Source organism: Acomys minous, assembly GCF_964271855.1.
Source record: "Acomys minous genome assembly, chromosome: 9".
Taxonomy (NCBI): Eukaryota; Metazoa; Chordata; class Mammalia; order Rodentia; family Muridae; genus Acomys; species Acomys minous.
The window spans coordinates 15,176,816-15,192,192 of record NC_140490.1 but is presented as its reverse complement, the minus strand read 5'-3'; the positions used below and the strand labels follow the sequence as shown (position 1 = coordinate 15,192,192).

Below are 15,377 nucleotides of genomic sequence, written 5' to 3'. Positions count from 1 at the left end.
TTTATGATTCTTTTCTGTGTTTTCATGTTGATAATCACACTCTTAGTAAGTGATAAAATGGTAATTGAGGTTCAGAAATTTTCATAACTGTCTGTGTCACTTCCATCTATTATGAGATGCTCAAATTTTATTTCTGGATTCTTTTTTATTTCATTTTATTAAACTGTAATGAGTAGGAGGCTATAGTGTATAAAGCTAGTACACTAGTGTTATCTGGTACTTTTTGTTTGAAAGAAGGTCTTACATAGCCCAGCTGGCCTCAAACTTGCTTTTAGCTGGGCCTAGGCTTGAACTCCTCCTGCCTCTTGCACCAGACTACTTCCATCACACCTGCCTTTTTTTCTGGTATATTTTTGTTTGAAGCAGTTTAGCTATAGAATTTAAAGATAATGAGGGAGAAAAACAGTATGGACATTTTTCAAATTAAAAATAGAGTTGCACATGGTAGCGCATGCCTTTAATCCCAGCACTTGGGAGGCAGAGGCAGGCAGATCACTGTGGTCTACGAAGCGAGTCTGGGACAGCCAAGGCTACACAGAGAGACCCTGTCTCCAAAAACAAAAGCAAAGCAAAAGAACATAGAACTACTGGAGCTGGAGAGGTGGCTCAGTGGTTAAGAGCACTGCCTGCTCTTCCAGAGGTCCGGAGTTCAATTCCCAGCAACCACATGGTGGCTCATGACCATCTATAAAAACGGGTCTGCTGCCCTCTCCTGCCATACAGGTGTACATGCAGGCAGAGCGCTCATACATAAATGAACTACGAATATACCCAAAGAAGTCTGAGCTGACACCACGGAGATACTGGCACATCCATAGCCAAAATGGAACCAGTTTAGATGTCCATCAGTGAACGAATGGATGCTTATACACAATGAAGCTTTATTTAGCCATGAAAAATAATCTTGTGTCATTTGCAGAAGAGCAGGTGAAACAATGGATCACCACAGTAAGTAAAATAAGGCATTCAGACATGTTTTCATATTCAGATTCTAGGTTTGGAGGGTTTTTTCTTAAGATTTTTTACTTTTTGTTGTTTTTTGTTTTTTGAGACAGGGTTTCTCTGTGTAGCCTCAGCTGTCCTGGACTCACTTTGTAGACCAGGCTGGCCTTGAACTCACAGAGATCTGTCTCCTGAGTGCTGGGATTAAAGGTTTGGGTTTTTTTTTTCCTTAAGATTTTTAAATCTATTTTCTTTTTTATGTGTCTGGGTGTCTTGCCCGTGTGTGTGTGTGTGTGTGTGTGTGTGTGTGTGTGTGTGTGTGTGTGTGTGTGACGCGCGCGTGTGAGCTAATGCTGTGAGGAATGAAACCCATAATCTTACACACTAAAGAATGGAAGTATTCTAATTGGGGGGGGGGGGTGCAGGAGGTCAAGATCACCCTCAGCTGCGTAGCCTGTTCAAGGCCAGCATAGCCAATGTGAAACCTGTGTGAAAAAGAAAAAAAGATACAGAAAAGAATATATTATATAAGGGGGGGGCGGGTATAGCTCAGATGGTTGAGTGCTTAGATTCAGTCTCCAGTGCCACATAAACAGGCTGGTAGCACACACCCTCAACGTCAGCACTAAGGAGGTTGGTGCAGGGGGATCAGGAATTTAGGGTCATCCTCAGTTCTGCCATAGCTACCTTGACTACCTATTGGTAGTACTTATGTAGGTGTATATGTCTGTTTATATAACATTTACTTTAAAGTACTTATAAATGATCAAACAGGTTCAATCTGTAATTATTAGTGTAGGAAGGAGACAGCTAAACTAGCCAGCTTCCATTCTGTGGAAGTGCCAGAGATGTTTGATTTCCACACACAGGAGCTTCAGTTTTCTGCTTCTACATCTAATTCCAAGGGTATAAGAAAGTCCTGGAAAGCCAGGTGGTGGTGATGCACACCTTTAAACCCAGCACTCAGGAGGCAGAGGCAGGAGGATTGCTGTGAGTTCAAGGCCAGCCTGGCCTACAAAGTGAGTCCAGGTATCAGGCTAGAGAATGGGTAAGGAAGTGGGGTTGAGTCTGGTTGCCCCTAAACGTTCCCTGCTGTGTCTTTGGGAAAAAACAAAGTTCTCTCTTGGAGCCACAGGACAACTTTCTAGCTCCCCAGTGGTTGACAAAGCCCCACATGTGAGATGGTGTTGATGACCACAGAGTAGTGCACTCCAAGAATTGGATCCAGGGTGAACCAGCTGTCAAACAAGCCAGGGCTGTCTGGGTAACTGTAAGAGAGGCCCCTAAAGCCCAGGGAATCCTCATAGCAGCCACCATCTCACCCTGTGGCCCGGAGAGAGAGAGCGATGAGCTGCCGCTGTGGTAGGCCACAGAAACCTTTTCTACCAGAAGTTAGGGTTGAGTGCTCCTAGTAGCCTGGCAGCTTGCTGAGTGGTCAGCGGGTTTAACCTCAAAGGCTATAGCTTTATGGTACAGTATAGTAGAGTACAATATAGTATAACTGTGAGCTCAAAGAGGCAAAGAGTGTGGAGTTGGGATGAAAGAGGCTGCAGAGATGGCTCAGCGGTTAAGAGCACTGGCTGCTCTTCCAGAGAAACCAGGTCCAATTCCAACACCCATATAGTGACTCACACTTGCCTTAACTCCCATCCTGATACCTCTCTGGCCTTTAGGGGTACCAGGTATACGCACGGCACATACATACATACATACATACATACATACATACATACATACATACATACATACACACATGCAAAAACACCCATACACATAACAATAAGTTTAGCTGCTTAACAATAAGAACAGCGACAGTGTGCTGGCAAGTACTCAGCCTCTAAACTGCACCCCACCTGGGACATCTTCAGGGTGCTGATATATGGGGAGAGGGGGTGTCCCTGTGGACCAGAGGCCAGCTCAGTCAGACTTTGCTCCCTTGTCCCCATGTCATTATTTAATGACCCAACTGACCCTGAAGTCTGTTGTATGTGGCCTCTGAAATTTCTGCTCACCCAGTTTAATGGTCAGTGAGTAGGCAGGTTTCTTCAGTCCGGATCTAGTCAGACTTCATTGCAGGCTGGGGATCCTCTTCAACCACGGGCAGAGCACCTCTGCCTAGCTTCACTGCGGGGCCCAAAACCTCAAGGTCAGAGGAAATACGCTGGAGTGGACCGTCCCTGCAGACCGAGCTCCCCAGTTCTTCCGCTAAAGCTCCTTATCTTTTTTGCTCAAATTGTTGCCAGCCACCAACTTAAATGATGACATCTGAGTGTTTTTGTCAACTGTCCCCGATGAAGACTTTTAGTGTAACATGAGCTCCTAGGCAGGAGAAATAAAGACAACCAGAGACCCGCGTCTCTACAGTTGAAGGATCAGCTTGTTTTCTGTGGCTCTCTAAATGGAACCCAGGACTTAACACATACTAGCAAGTGCTCTACCCTTGAGCTACACCCCCTGCCCTTAGTTGTCCGAGACAGAGTCTCCCTGCGTAGCTCAGGCTGGCCACACACTCAGGATCTTCTTGCCTCTCTATTCTGAGTGCTGGAATTTAAGGTGTATGTCGCCATGCCCAGCTAAATGAGATCTTCAAAGAACTCCAACTTACATCCTGTCTTTGAAGGGGCCTGTAGGCTGTTCAGCCTTTGCAAGACAGGGTCTGGACTCTTACTGCCCAGTCTGGCCCTGAACTTTTGGGAATCGTACTTCAATTTCTAGTGCTGGAATTTCAGGACTGTTGATTTTCACTGTGATTGTGGGCCATTAGTTTTCTAGGCTGTGGCGAAGACAGGAGTGGAGGATGCGCCAAGAGTAAGACAAGCTGAAAACTGCATCACGCCATTTTTGCTGACACCATTATTATTTTGATAACACTGACTTCATGCCCCTCATCAACAACTACACAGAGAAGAAAATGAAAGACGGAAAAAGTGCTTGGTCTAGGAAATGGCAGTGTGGGAGTGAATTAAGATGCGGGCAGCACTTTGACCCTTGTTTGCAAATGGAACAATTCTTTGGATATTTTATTGTTATTGTGTGGTAAGGCCACGCACATGCCACAGTGTGTGTGCAGAGGTCAGAGGGCAACTTTGTGAGGTTTGTTCTACCCCTGTGCTATCTTACATGGGCTCCAGGGACTGAGTTCAGGCTTACTGAGCAAGCATTTTATCAATGGGGCCATCTCACCAGCCTCAGATAGAACAATTTCATTGTTGATCTAACTCGTGGCATGTGGGCTAGCTCACATGAGATTCGCCATGCACGTTCAACAGGGCAAGCTGGTCTCTGGAGCCCACAGAGTCCTCCCTGGATGTCCACAACACCACAGTGCTCAGCTTCCAAATGCTGCTCTGTCACTCTTCCCAAGTGGCAGCACACTCTCAGTGGCACGTCACTAGGGAACAGTGTTTGTTTGTTTGTTGTTTTTCTGAGACAGGGTTTCTCTGTGTAGCCTTGGCTGACCTGGACTCACTTTGTAGACCATGCTTGCCTTGAACTCACAGTGATCCACCTGCCTCTGCCTCCAGAGTACTGGGATTACAGGCATGCACCACCACCTCCTGGCCTGGGGAACAGTCTTGAACATCCCATATTACCCTCCACAAATGCATTTTTTAAAAACAGCTGGGTTAGTTTCCTCTTAAAATCAAACATCAGAGAAATATACAATACTAAAGAATTTCTCATATTCCTATAGAGAGGACCTCTGCTAATATTGTCAGGTATGACTTGTCCAGTTTTCGTATTGGTCTTATATAATAATGTCATTTGCCTTATGAAAAATGAACTTGCTCTGCACATGTATTTTGCACATTACTAACTTAGTTGACCCAGTATATTTACATTCCTCTAGTTGCTTTTCAGGCCTGGGGTGGGCCTTGCCTGTCTTAGGCAGGCACTGTACCAACGGCCTACATCCCAGCCCTTCCTCCTCTGGCCTCGTGGAATGTTCCCTTTCCTGTATAGGCACTGTTTGTTAGCCAAAGCTGGGTGGTAGCTTTCCAGGCACAGATCTCATTTTCCAGACTGAGGAACTTACGGTTCAGCAGATTTTATAGGCACCTGGTTTCCAGATGTTTTCATCTCGCTCTCGTGCCCTTGCTACCATGAACACGCTACAGTAAATCTGCATTTTCCCTTTGCCACCTTTCCCGTTCTTGCCTCCACTCATAAGCCTGGGTCTGGATTGGGGACATTCAGAAGTCCCCAGGAGCCAAAGCAAGGTAAGTCCAACACTGGCTAGAGCAGTTTCAGTGTTGACCCTTTGGAGATTCCTGAGCCTTTTAGAAGTCTGTGATACAGTTTGAGAAGAGCCAACACGTGCCAAGAAACTGATTTAGGCATGGGGGAGGGGTGGGATACCTTAAATCCCAGCACTTGAGGCAGGGGCAGGCAAATCTCTGTGAGGCCACCCTGATCTACAGAGTGAGCCCCAGGACAGCCATGGCTATAACACAGAGAACCCTTGTCTTGAAAATCAAAACAAAACCAACAGCTATTTATTCCCTAACCAAAACACCTTTTCTCCTCATTTTCCTCATTTCTACTAAGAGCAAGTAGCTTCCAGCAAGATAAATAAAAACCATCATCATTTTATACAGAATCTCTCTTAATCTATTTTCCCAAAAATGTATATGTGCATGTGTGTGTGAATAAGTGCATGTTGCACATGTCTGTGCGGGTACAGTAGCCCATACACATAGGGAGACCAGAGGTTGGTGTAGAGTGCCTTCCTCTGCCGTGCTTCACCTTGATTTGTGAGCCAGGGTTTGCAAGCAAGACCCCAGGATCCACCCATCTCTGCTCACATACGGGGGACATGGATGCTGAGCACTCAAACTCAGGTCCTTATGCTTGTACAGCAAGCACTTTGCCCCCCTTGTCCTCAGGCCCTCTTTGCAGGTTCTCGTGTAGCCCAGGCTGGCTTTCAACTCAGCTGCTTTCCTCTACCTCCCAAGGGCTGGAATTTCCAGCACATACCACCACATTTGGCATATGTGTGTGTGTGTGTGTGTACATATATATAGTATATGTATATATACATATGCTATATACATATATATATGCTATATTGCCCTCTTATTGCCATATCTCCAGCCCAGCTTACTGCTTGTTAAGGGCTCTGTTCACTTGACAAATAAAGAAGGAAAGAAAAGTAAAAGAGAGAAGTGGGAAAAGGCTGGTTAACAGTTCAAGGCACAATAACTCCCTAGGTAAAGGCCTTGCTGTACAATCATAAAGACCTGGGCTTTATCCTCAGAACCCACATTTAAAATAAACAAAACAGCCAAACCAGGTAGTGGTGGCACATGCCTTTAATCCCAGCACTCGGAAGGCAGAGGCATAGTTCAAGGCCAGCCTGGTCTACAAAGTGAGTTCTATGACAGCCAAGGCTACAGAGAAACCCTGTCTCAAAAAACAAATAATAAGAACAAAAAATAAAAAATAAAAATAAAACAAACAAACAAACAAAAAAACAGCCATGGTTGTATTCCCTGTGCTGCCAAAGGTGGAGACAGGCAGATTTCTGGGGCTTGCAGGTCAGCCAGCTACGGGTCAGTGAGAGACCCTGTCTAAACACACACACACACACACACACACACACACAGGAAGACTGCTTGCTGGAATGATAATTCCTCATTTCATTCATTGGGTGGAAACCACAAGAGGTAGCAGCTACCCACCATGTCGGATACTCTATAGCGGAGAAGCCACAATATGCAGTGTTTCCATTTCAAAATAAAACAGAACAAAACAAAAGCCAGCACAGTGGCACAGTGGCTCACATATTTAATCCCAGCATTCTCAGGGAGGCAGAGGCAGACAGATCTTTGTGAGTTCAAGGCCAGCCTGGTCTACAAAGGGAGTCCAAGACAGCCAAGGCTACACAGAGAAACCATATCTGGGGGGGGCAGTGGAGGGGGGCCAGGGGGAGGCGGGGAACTGTTTAGCCTAGGCAGTCCTGTTGCCTTTTGTCGGCAAAAGGATCAAGCCTCCGCTACACAGCAAGTGAGTCTAGGCCATCCTGCTCCACGTAAGTCCCTTTATCCAAACAAAACACAACCAAACACCATTTTGCCTGGGGGTTCCACCCAAACGGGAGTAAACTCAGGACTGTTCACATTTCACCAATTTTATTGACGTTCAGGAAGGGCCAGCCATGCTGGTGGAAGGACTCACTGCCCCAGTCTACCCAGGCCTTCTGCAGCATGGGTAACGGCGTCAGTGACAGTGTGGGTCACCTTCTCAGTGACCTCCTTCACCACTCTTTCCCCTGAATCTTGGGCTCTCTTTAGGGCGTCGGCAAGGGCTGTTGGGAAAAGAAAAAGAAAAAGAAAAAGAAAAAGAAACAGGTAAGTGACCCATTTTGCTTCTAGAAAAAGACGCCTGTGGGGCAAGACCATCTTACAGGATCATCCTGGAGCCCCATCCCCCTCCCCCACCTCCACCCCAGGACAAAGGACAAAGGGCAAAGTGCCCCTATCACTCCAATTTGGTTTGATTTTCCCCAACAACTTTTGTTTCTTCAAAGTTGGGTGAGACAGCACAGGCAGCTTCATGGGTGTGCTGGCTACTTAGACTTATTTTCCTGGAGACTGCTGCTTTGTGTACTTTGACCGTATGTTGATTGCTATATTGGATTATTGTTTCTATGACATTACTGTTTCTGTTTCACACAGTTGGTGGCCTTCCTTTTGACTTAACTCCCATTTTGCTTTGCTTTTTGTGTTCTCTCCCCTTGCCCCTCCTGTGTGAAATAGTGAATTTTCTTTCTTTCTTTCTTTCTTTTTTTTTTTTTTTTTTTTTTTGGTTTTGGTTGGTTGGTTGGTTTGGTTTTGGTTTGGTGTTTTGTTCTTCCGAGACAACAGGATTTCTCTGTGTAGCCTTGGCTGTCCTGGACTTGCTTTGTAGACCAGGCTGCCCTCGGATCACAGAGATCCACCTGCCTCTGCCTTCCAAGTGCTGGGATTAAAGGCTTGCGCCACCACGACCCAGCAAAATTGATCTTTTTTTTTTTAATCTTTCATACTGAAATTTTTACCTAATATTTTCTTTATGACTACTGGGTTTTTTTGTTTTTTAATCTCAGTCAAAAAGAGACACACACACACCCAAAAAAAAAAAAAAGCCAGGCATGGTGCTCACACCTTTAATCCCAGCACTCAGGAGACAGAGGCCAGTGGATCTCTGAGTCCGAGGCCACCCTGGTCTACAGAGTGAGTTCCAAGACACCCGGGGCTAAAACAGAGAAGCCTTGTCTCAAAACAAAACAAACAAACAAACAAACAAACAAACAAAAAGCCTCCCCTCTCCAGGATCATACTAAGGTCTCTTATGACACTCCTTTGGTCTGAATTTTTTTATGTCTCCAAAATTCCGTGTTGTAATCCTCCTGCAGATCGTACCATGAGGAGGTGGGAGCTGGGGTGCTGGTTAGGTTAGGAGGGTGGATGGCGCCTCATGAGCAGGAGAGGGTAACACCCAGGAGAGCAAGCTAGTCCTTCAGCCGTGTGAGGACATAATGGAGCGGTACCACGTGTGAGCCAGGAGCCAACTTCCCCCGATGCTCATCTGCTGCCACGGATGCTTTCCGACTTCAACAGGAACAACCCATTTCCTTCTTTTCTTTCCCCATTTTCCCCAGGCTAGCCTCAAACTCACTATCTTCCTGCCTCATTCTCCTAAGTCCTGGGCTCACAGACATGCTCCACCACGCCTGCCAGTAGAAACAGTAAACTCCTGCTGCTTATGAGCCATTGAATGCGTGAGCTCAGTTACAGTCTAAACAGCTCTATACATCTGTGTAGTTAAATGTCAGTTCTTCATCCCTCTGGACTCTGCCTCACTGTGGAGAGTGACATGTGCTATGCTTTGCACACTGTTCTGCTCACGGCACAGCACATACATAGAAGGTTTTTATCCAGATACGTATTTAAACATAAAATTGTCTGTTTTAAATGTCTTGTCCCCATGTGCTTCCATGTCGCTTTTTGTGACATTGTCTTCTTGGCATTCCCTCCACAGAGAAAACAGCCTAGATGGAGCCCCAGCACTAGGCACGAGCTGACAGATAATTACATATTTGGGAGAATGTACAGATAATTGCAACCCAGCGTCGAGGGTGCTACACCTGGGGCGGGGCGGGGTCTGGTTGAGCAAGGAAAGCTCCAGCACCTGGGCTTCCTTCCTCCCTCACTGTCTTCCTAGCAGCTTGCTGGTTCTCCCCTTACTTCTGTCCCCATGCTAGGCATGCAGCCACTTCCAATGTGAGGTACCCACTGAGCTACACTCCCCCCTTTTCTCCTTCCTTCTTTCCCTCCCTTCCCCCATCCCTATCTCCAAACAACCTCAGCCTTACCCTTCTCTCCAGCCTCCTTGGCGTGGTCCACCACCTCCTTCACCACCTCCTCCACTGCATGAACTGAAGAGAGAGGAAAAATTCAGAGTGAGGGTAGATGGAAGCCCACTTCCGCTTAAAATGGCCCTGGGTGCCTCTTAGACAATACGGTGAGACTCCGGTGTGCTGCCCCCGGTCATGACAGACAGCTCAGGAGAACCCCTAACTGCCTCCCTTCGTAGACTCCAAGATGCCTGGCGGTTGGAGATGCGCAAGGCCCTCCATGCCCGTCCTCTCAGCATGGAAGGGCATGGATACCTGGAACAGCCTTCTGCCAGCTGGACACCTGAGCCAGCACAGGGGTATTTGTCAGTTAGTCACATCTGTACATCTCCAGGGAAGCTAAGCTCCTCGAGGCAGCTCTTCCTGGAAGAGGGAACCCCTACCCACCTCTGGGTTCTCGAGGGTTTGGTGGACCCAAATTTTAGAGACAGAACTGTTTCTAACACCACTAGCCATGCCCCTCACAACTCAGACAGCTGGAAGGTTAAGAAGGGGCCAGACCCTGCTGTGGAGTTAAAAATGAAATAAGTGCTGATATGTCCGCAGCCAGTTCCAAAGACAACAGTGAACTTAACACAGGTTTTTCTCTATGTCCCAAAGTGGGGCTCACATGAACTGCCACATATAGCCACAGGCCTCGGCTGGCAAAACCGCGGCCTAGGTTCTTGGAATAAATAAAAGTGTCCTTTTAGACTATGAACAAGATTAGACTCCATGCTTTCATAATAGAGGAACATTTGAAGCTTTAAAATATGATGAAAATTAAAATCCACCCTCCTTTTTTCCTACATAAACTAATCAAAATAGGCAGGATTTTTGTTTTGTTTTATAGTTCCTGCAAAAAAAAAAAAACAACCAACTAGGGCTTTGCATAGACCAATATCCTATCACTGAGATACAGCCTCAGGCCCTGGAATAAACAATACTGACATAAAAGGTACTCTATGCTTCCAGACAGAAGGATCCAAGCCACCAGCTCCCCTCCCAGCACCTGAGTCGGCCGCCCACCTCCCCCCACCCCTACCCCCCCCCCCCCAGAGCCTCCTGACCTCCAAGCAAGCTGAGCCTGGGTCATGGAGCAAGTCCCTAGTAGGGAGTACAGCTTGGGTGGTGGCTGTACCCTGAGCAACCACCCCAGCCTCTGTGCCCCCAACTCTGCTATCTCTTGGTGGTGGCAGTGGGCTAAGCTTCCTGATGGGCCTCGGCCTCAGTCCACCCCAAGGCCCTTACCTGCTCCCTCAGTGGCTTTCTCAGTGCGGTGGGCCAGGCCCTCGGCTGCCAGCTTCCCCAAGCCTCCGAACATCCTGTAGCAACAGACAGTGACGATAGAAGGCTGCAGACTGGATTAGCTTGCTTTTATACATGCCTGAGACGCCCTGCCAGGCTCCAGGGCACCAACTTACCCAGCCAGTGGTAGGCTGAGCAGATGAGTCAGTTCAAAGCCGGGGTGGGGCTACCCTACCAGTGTGCACTGCCCTTCTTTCAGTGAGTCCCCACATCCTACTCCCTCTAGTAGGAGTTCTGGGCAATTGAGTCAGAAGGCAGAACCAGAGAGGTCGGTTCTGAACATATCTGGTCCCCATGGCAGGGAGCTTGCATGCTCTGTGAGATGATAGCACTTGGGAACAGGCCCTGGCTGGGGTCTAATCCTGACATGTACCTTACGAGAAGACCTACAGCCTGCCTACCAGGGTCCCCAATGTGGCCTAGCCAGGCTTTTAGAGCCTTAGAGCCAAAGTGGCCCTGAGGGCAGGCACAAGTGGAGTGGGCACCATTGCTTTTCCCTCTGCCAAGGACCCTGCTCCAGCAGACCAGTCTTGTAGTAGCTGCTGGACAGGAGGCTCAGGGTGCTGTCTGGCCCTCTTGAGAGCACAGCATTGACAGATGTGCAGTCATCCTGGCTCAGTCAGACGATCTTCACTCATCCTAGCTCCTGGGGCAGCCAGCGCACGCACGGGAGAGTTCCAGCCACTTTGTAATAATGGGGTCCAGCTTCTAAGCAAGTTCTGTGAGTTGAACAGTAGCTACTGAATTCCCTACATCCTAGACAAGTAGGCAGAAGGCCCCACCACCACTTGGGGAGATGGGTCTCTAGCTAGAACCCAAGGGGCAGCTCTACCGCTTCCTGATGTGTCACATGCAGAGGGTCAGGCTGCCTCCCTCATTACTCAGGATAGGCCTGGGTTTCTCAAGCCACGTACCACCCTTAATCACGTACCTCCTTTAATCCCTAGCCCATACTAAGCCTCGGTTTCCTCATCTATAAAATGGGGCAGCTATGCCTTCCTGGCTGTGTCACTGACGGTCAGTGGGACAAAGCACGCAAGCTCTTGCAAATAAATACCTGTTCATTCTTGGTCATCGATGAGGATGAGGAGCATGTGCTGAGGAAAGTCCCTCTCAGCAGGAGGCCCTACTTACTACAGGAGGAGGCCAAGTGCAGCAGGGGGAGGGGCGGGGTTAGACCCCTTGGAGCTGAAGGATACAGACTTCACTAGCCCCATCGCCAGAGCCAGAAGGACTTCCACTCCTATGGTCTCGACCTGCCTCAAGAGGCTGAGACCTCCGCCCTGTAAAGCCTCTCTCATCCATCAAACCCGTCCTGCTAGGTGTGTCAGGATTTAATTAGTGTTTACCAGACTAAGGGCCTTCACAGTCCATGCCCTTGAGAGCTGAGGCTCTCTCACATTCCTGTGTGGTGGGTGTTGGCAGGCCCTGGGCTGTGGTTAGGGTAGCTGAAGGGTACTGTGAACAGCACGACTTCCGGTCACATGTCACAGCTATCTCCTTAGGTCAGAACTGGACAGACACTTAATTTGGAAGAACCCCTTTAAGAAGAAAGAAGGCTGGGGAAGTGACTCAGTGGGTAAAACATTTGTTGTGTAAGCAAAAGGACCTGGGTTCAAACTCCAGGATCCACATGAAGCCAGATGCAATATGGGGGATCCATAATCCTAGAAGTAGTACAGGAGGAGGATGGGAGGCAACGGCAGGAGATTCCCAGGATGGTTTGGGCCAGCCAGCCTGGTATATACAGTGGGAACCGTGTCACAGCACACACATGCCTGCATTCACACACACACACACACACACACACACACACACACACACCACACATACACATACACTACATACACACACACACACACACACACACACACACACAAGGCAACTTTTTTTTTTTTTTTTTAGGTTTTTTTTAGACAGAGTTTCTCTGTGGAGCCTTGCCTGTTCTGGGCTTGCTTTGTAGACCAGGCTGGCCTTAAACTCAGAGAGACCTGCCTGCCTCTGCCTCTTGAGTGCTGGGACTATAGGCATGCACCACCACCACCCAGGCCCCCAGCCTCCTCACCCCACCCCCACCTCATCCCTGGGCACAACTACTTTTTTTAAAGAAAGAAAAAGAACACAATAATGTGATTTGTGTGTGTGTGTGTGTGTGTGTGTGTGTGTGTGTGTGTGTGTTGTATCCCCATGGGTGGGAAAACTACTGTGAAAGTGGGGTACTCAAGTAAGTCTAGTCCCCACCATCCTTCCCCACTTAGGACAAAGTTCCAGAGTGTTCCACTCAGATCACTAGGTTAGGGAAAGAGTGTACAGCTGGTAGGGATGCTTGGAGATGGGTCAACATGCATGGAGATACTTTTAGACCCATCAAAGGCCCTGTTTCCTTTGAGGGTGCCTGTGACCCCTTTTCTCACCAGCGTCCTTCTTGCTATTCCCCTACCAGCTGTAGGATGGCTTCCAGACCCTTTCCTGTTTTCCCCGAGTCTACTTCTCAGCATGGCTCTCCTCTCTGAAGCTTACCAGCCTCAACAGACCCTTGTCAAAAGTCAGCTCACACAGCCGTCCTTTCCCCTGCCCTTCAGGCACTGCTGCCCAGGAATCCTGCCCTTTTTAGGACACTGTCTCTGGGTGAGCACTCCAGTGATGTCACACTACTGCCCTTTGCCCAGTTACACACACCCCCAAATGCCTGGCCAGGAGAAGTAGAGGGACCAGGAAAGGCCAAACGGCTCAGAGATGGACTTAGCTCCCTGACCCTTTGGCTCTGGCCCTGGTCCAGGCTCACCAGTCACTCAGCTCCAGCTGTGTCCTGCATCCTGTCCTGAGTGTCCTGACATGGCCTCTGTGCTCCCTCTAGACTTCTGACACTGCTGGATTCCTTCTTAGACAAAGAGTCTCCCAACCATGATGGATTCTGGTCCACGTCATTCGGCAGCTCTACTTGCCTGCATGAAGCCGAAGATGACTTAGGTGGGGAGGGGGTAGTGTGGGGGTGGGGGAGGGGCGCAGCTGCCCTCCATTACCCCATCTTGGAAGACACTCCAGGAAAGCAACCCTTGATCGCAGGCACCCAGGCCAACCCATCCTGAGCCAGCTGGTCAAGTCGAGTCTTCCCTTGGGCTGGGATAATCTGGCTTTTACAGGAATGAACTAATTCCCCGAGAAGAATTTTCTCAGCAACCCCAGTTTGGCAAAGGACCTGCTGACTGAATCATCAAGTCGAGGAAAGCTGATTTTTCAAATACCAATTGCCAACTTCACAAACGCCAGTGCTCTTTTTAAAATGTTGACGTTGGGTGGCTAAACCCATAGGCTGTCTGTCTCATGCCTGACCGTCACAAACATCCAAAGAATGGTGGTCCATCCTGCCTGTGCCTCCTCACACTTCGGCTTCAGGATCAGTTTTGGAGGAGATGCTGTACCCACAACTCCTGCACATGCTAAGCCCTCCCAGCCACAGTGGAGCCTTGTTCACCCAGACTCATATAGACCTGGCTCGTGGGTCACCAAAGGAAGCTATCTGTATCGCATCATCCTACACATAGCCAGGATGTCAGCTAGACTCCTGGTGGAAGGCAGAGAGCACATTTAGATGTATGCTCAAGGGAAGAGACCATTCACAGGGGCAGATGATAAGAGACGGGGGACACTAGTCATCAGGAATTAAGGTAATTCTTATCTCTGGCTGGTCTCCCGCTGACTGGTCCCACTCAGTCTCAGAGGCAGGAGCCCAGGTAATGCAGCCCAGGAAAGCTGTGCGCGGAGATATTGGGTGTGGAAGGGGATCAAAATACCAGCTTATCTTCCCAGAACCAGTGGCTTAAGTCTAAATCCCCCACACTCCTCCCTAGAATTGTGTGGAACAACAAAAGGAAGAAAATAAAGCCCCCCGCCCCCACCCCTCGCCATGCTTGACTTCAGAAGCCTGGGAGATGGGGGAGGTCTGGAAACCCAGAGGCAAATGAGCTGAGCAGAACCTGTGTGGGAAGCAAGGAGCAAACGATGGGAGGGACCGGCAGGGCAGAGCAGAGGGACTTCTGTCACAGCAGAGAGGACTCCTAGGACAGACGGATGAAAGTCTGTGGAAGTGAGCCGGGAAGGCACTGGTGATGGTGCCATGGAAGTCCAGGCCTGTGGACATCTGAGAGTCCCTAGGGCCTGCCACCGGTGAGAGAAGCCTGGCAGGAGAACCTTCCCGAAGCTGACTACATTTTGAGAGACAGAAGGTTTTGGTACTACCTCAGGAAAGGAAGGTCCTCCCCTCCCACAGCTCCTCCGATACTGCTGTAAGGGGTCTCCACTCTGTACTAGAGTCTCAGGTCCTGCCTGACTGCGTGTTTCTATGTCTCCTTCTCAGCCTCCCAAATAACCCCACCTTCCCTAACCACAGCACAGCAAGCAGATCCAGGAAGCTGACAACAGCGTACAGGACTAATTTCACACACAAAAAAAGTGTGTCAATTTAACTAAATGCTTTCAAGTTATTTAATTAAATATCCACCGGTTGTTTTCGTCTGAATTTGTCACTTTAGCTTTGTTTCTGTTGCTTTTGACAAAGGGTCTCATGTCACCCAAGCCGGCCCTCAGTTTACCACATAGCTAAGGGTAGCTTTGAACTCTTGATTCTATTGCCTGTGTCCCCTAAATAAAAAAATCCAAATAAGTTTAAACTAATTAACTGGCTTAAACTGAAGACACTAGCCTAGCGTGGTGACTCGCAGTTGTAATCTCGTCATTCAGCAACGTGAGG

General features: G+C 48.5%; 1 protein-coding gene across 1 annotated transcript; it reads right to left on the bottom strand.

The window, feature by feature from the left end:
• Window positions 1–7,056: 7,056 nt before the first annotated feature.
• Window positions 7,057–10,728, bottom strand: FAM25A (family with sequence similarity 25 member A). The gene is made up of 3 exons (XM_084795881.1): window positions 10,571–10,728; window positions 9,299–9,361; window positions 7,057–7,249 (listed from the first exon to the last, which is right to left on the bottom strand). Exons 1-3 carry the CDS (start codon window positions 10,641–10,643, stop codon window positions 7,116–7,118), a joined length of 270 nt encoding a protein of 89 aa, XP_084652007.1. The 5' UTR covers window positions 10,644–10,728; the 3' UTR covers window positions 7,057–7,115.
• Between the last annotated feature and the right edge of the window lie 4,649 nt (window positions 10,729–15,377).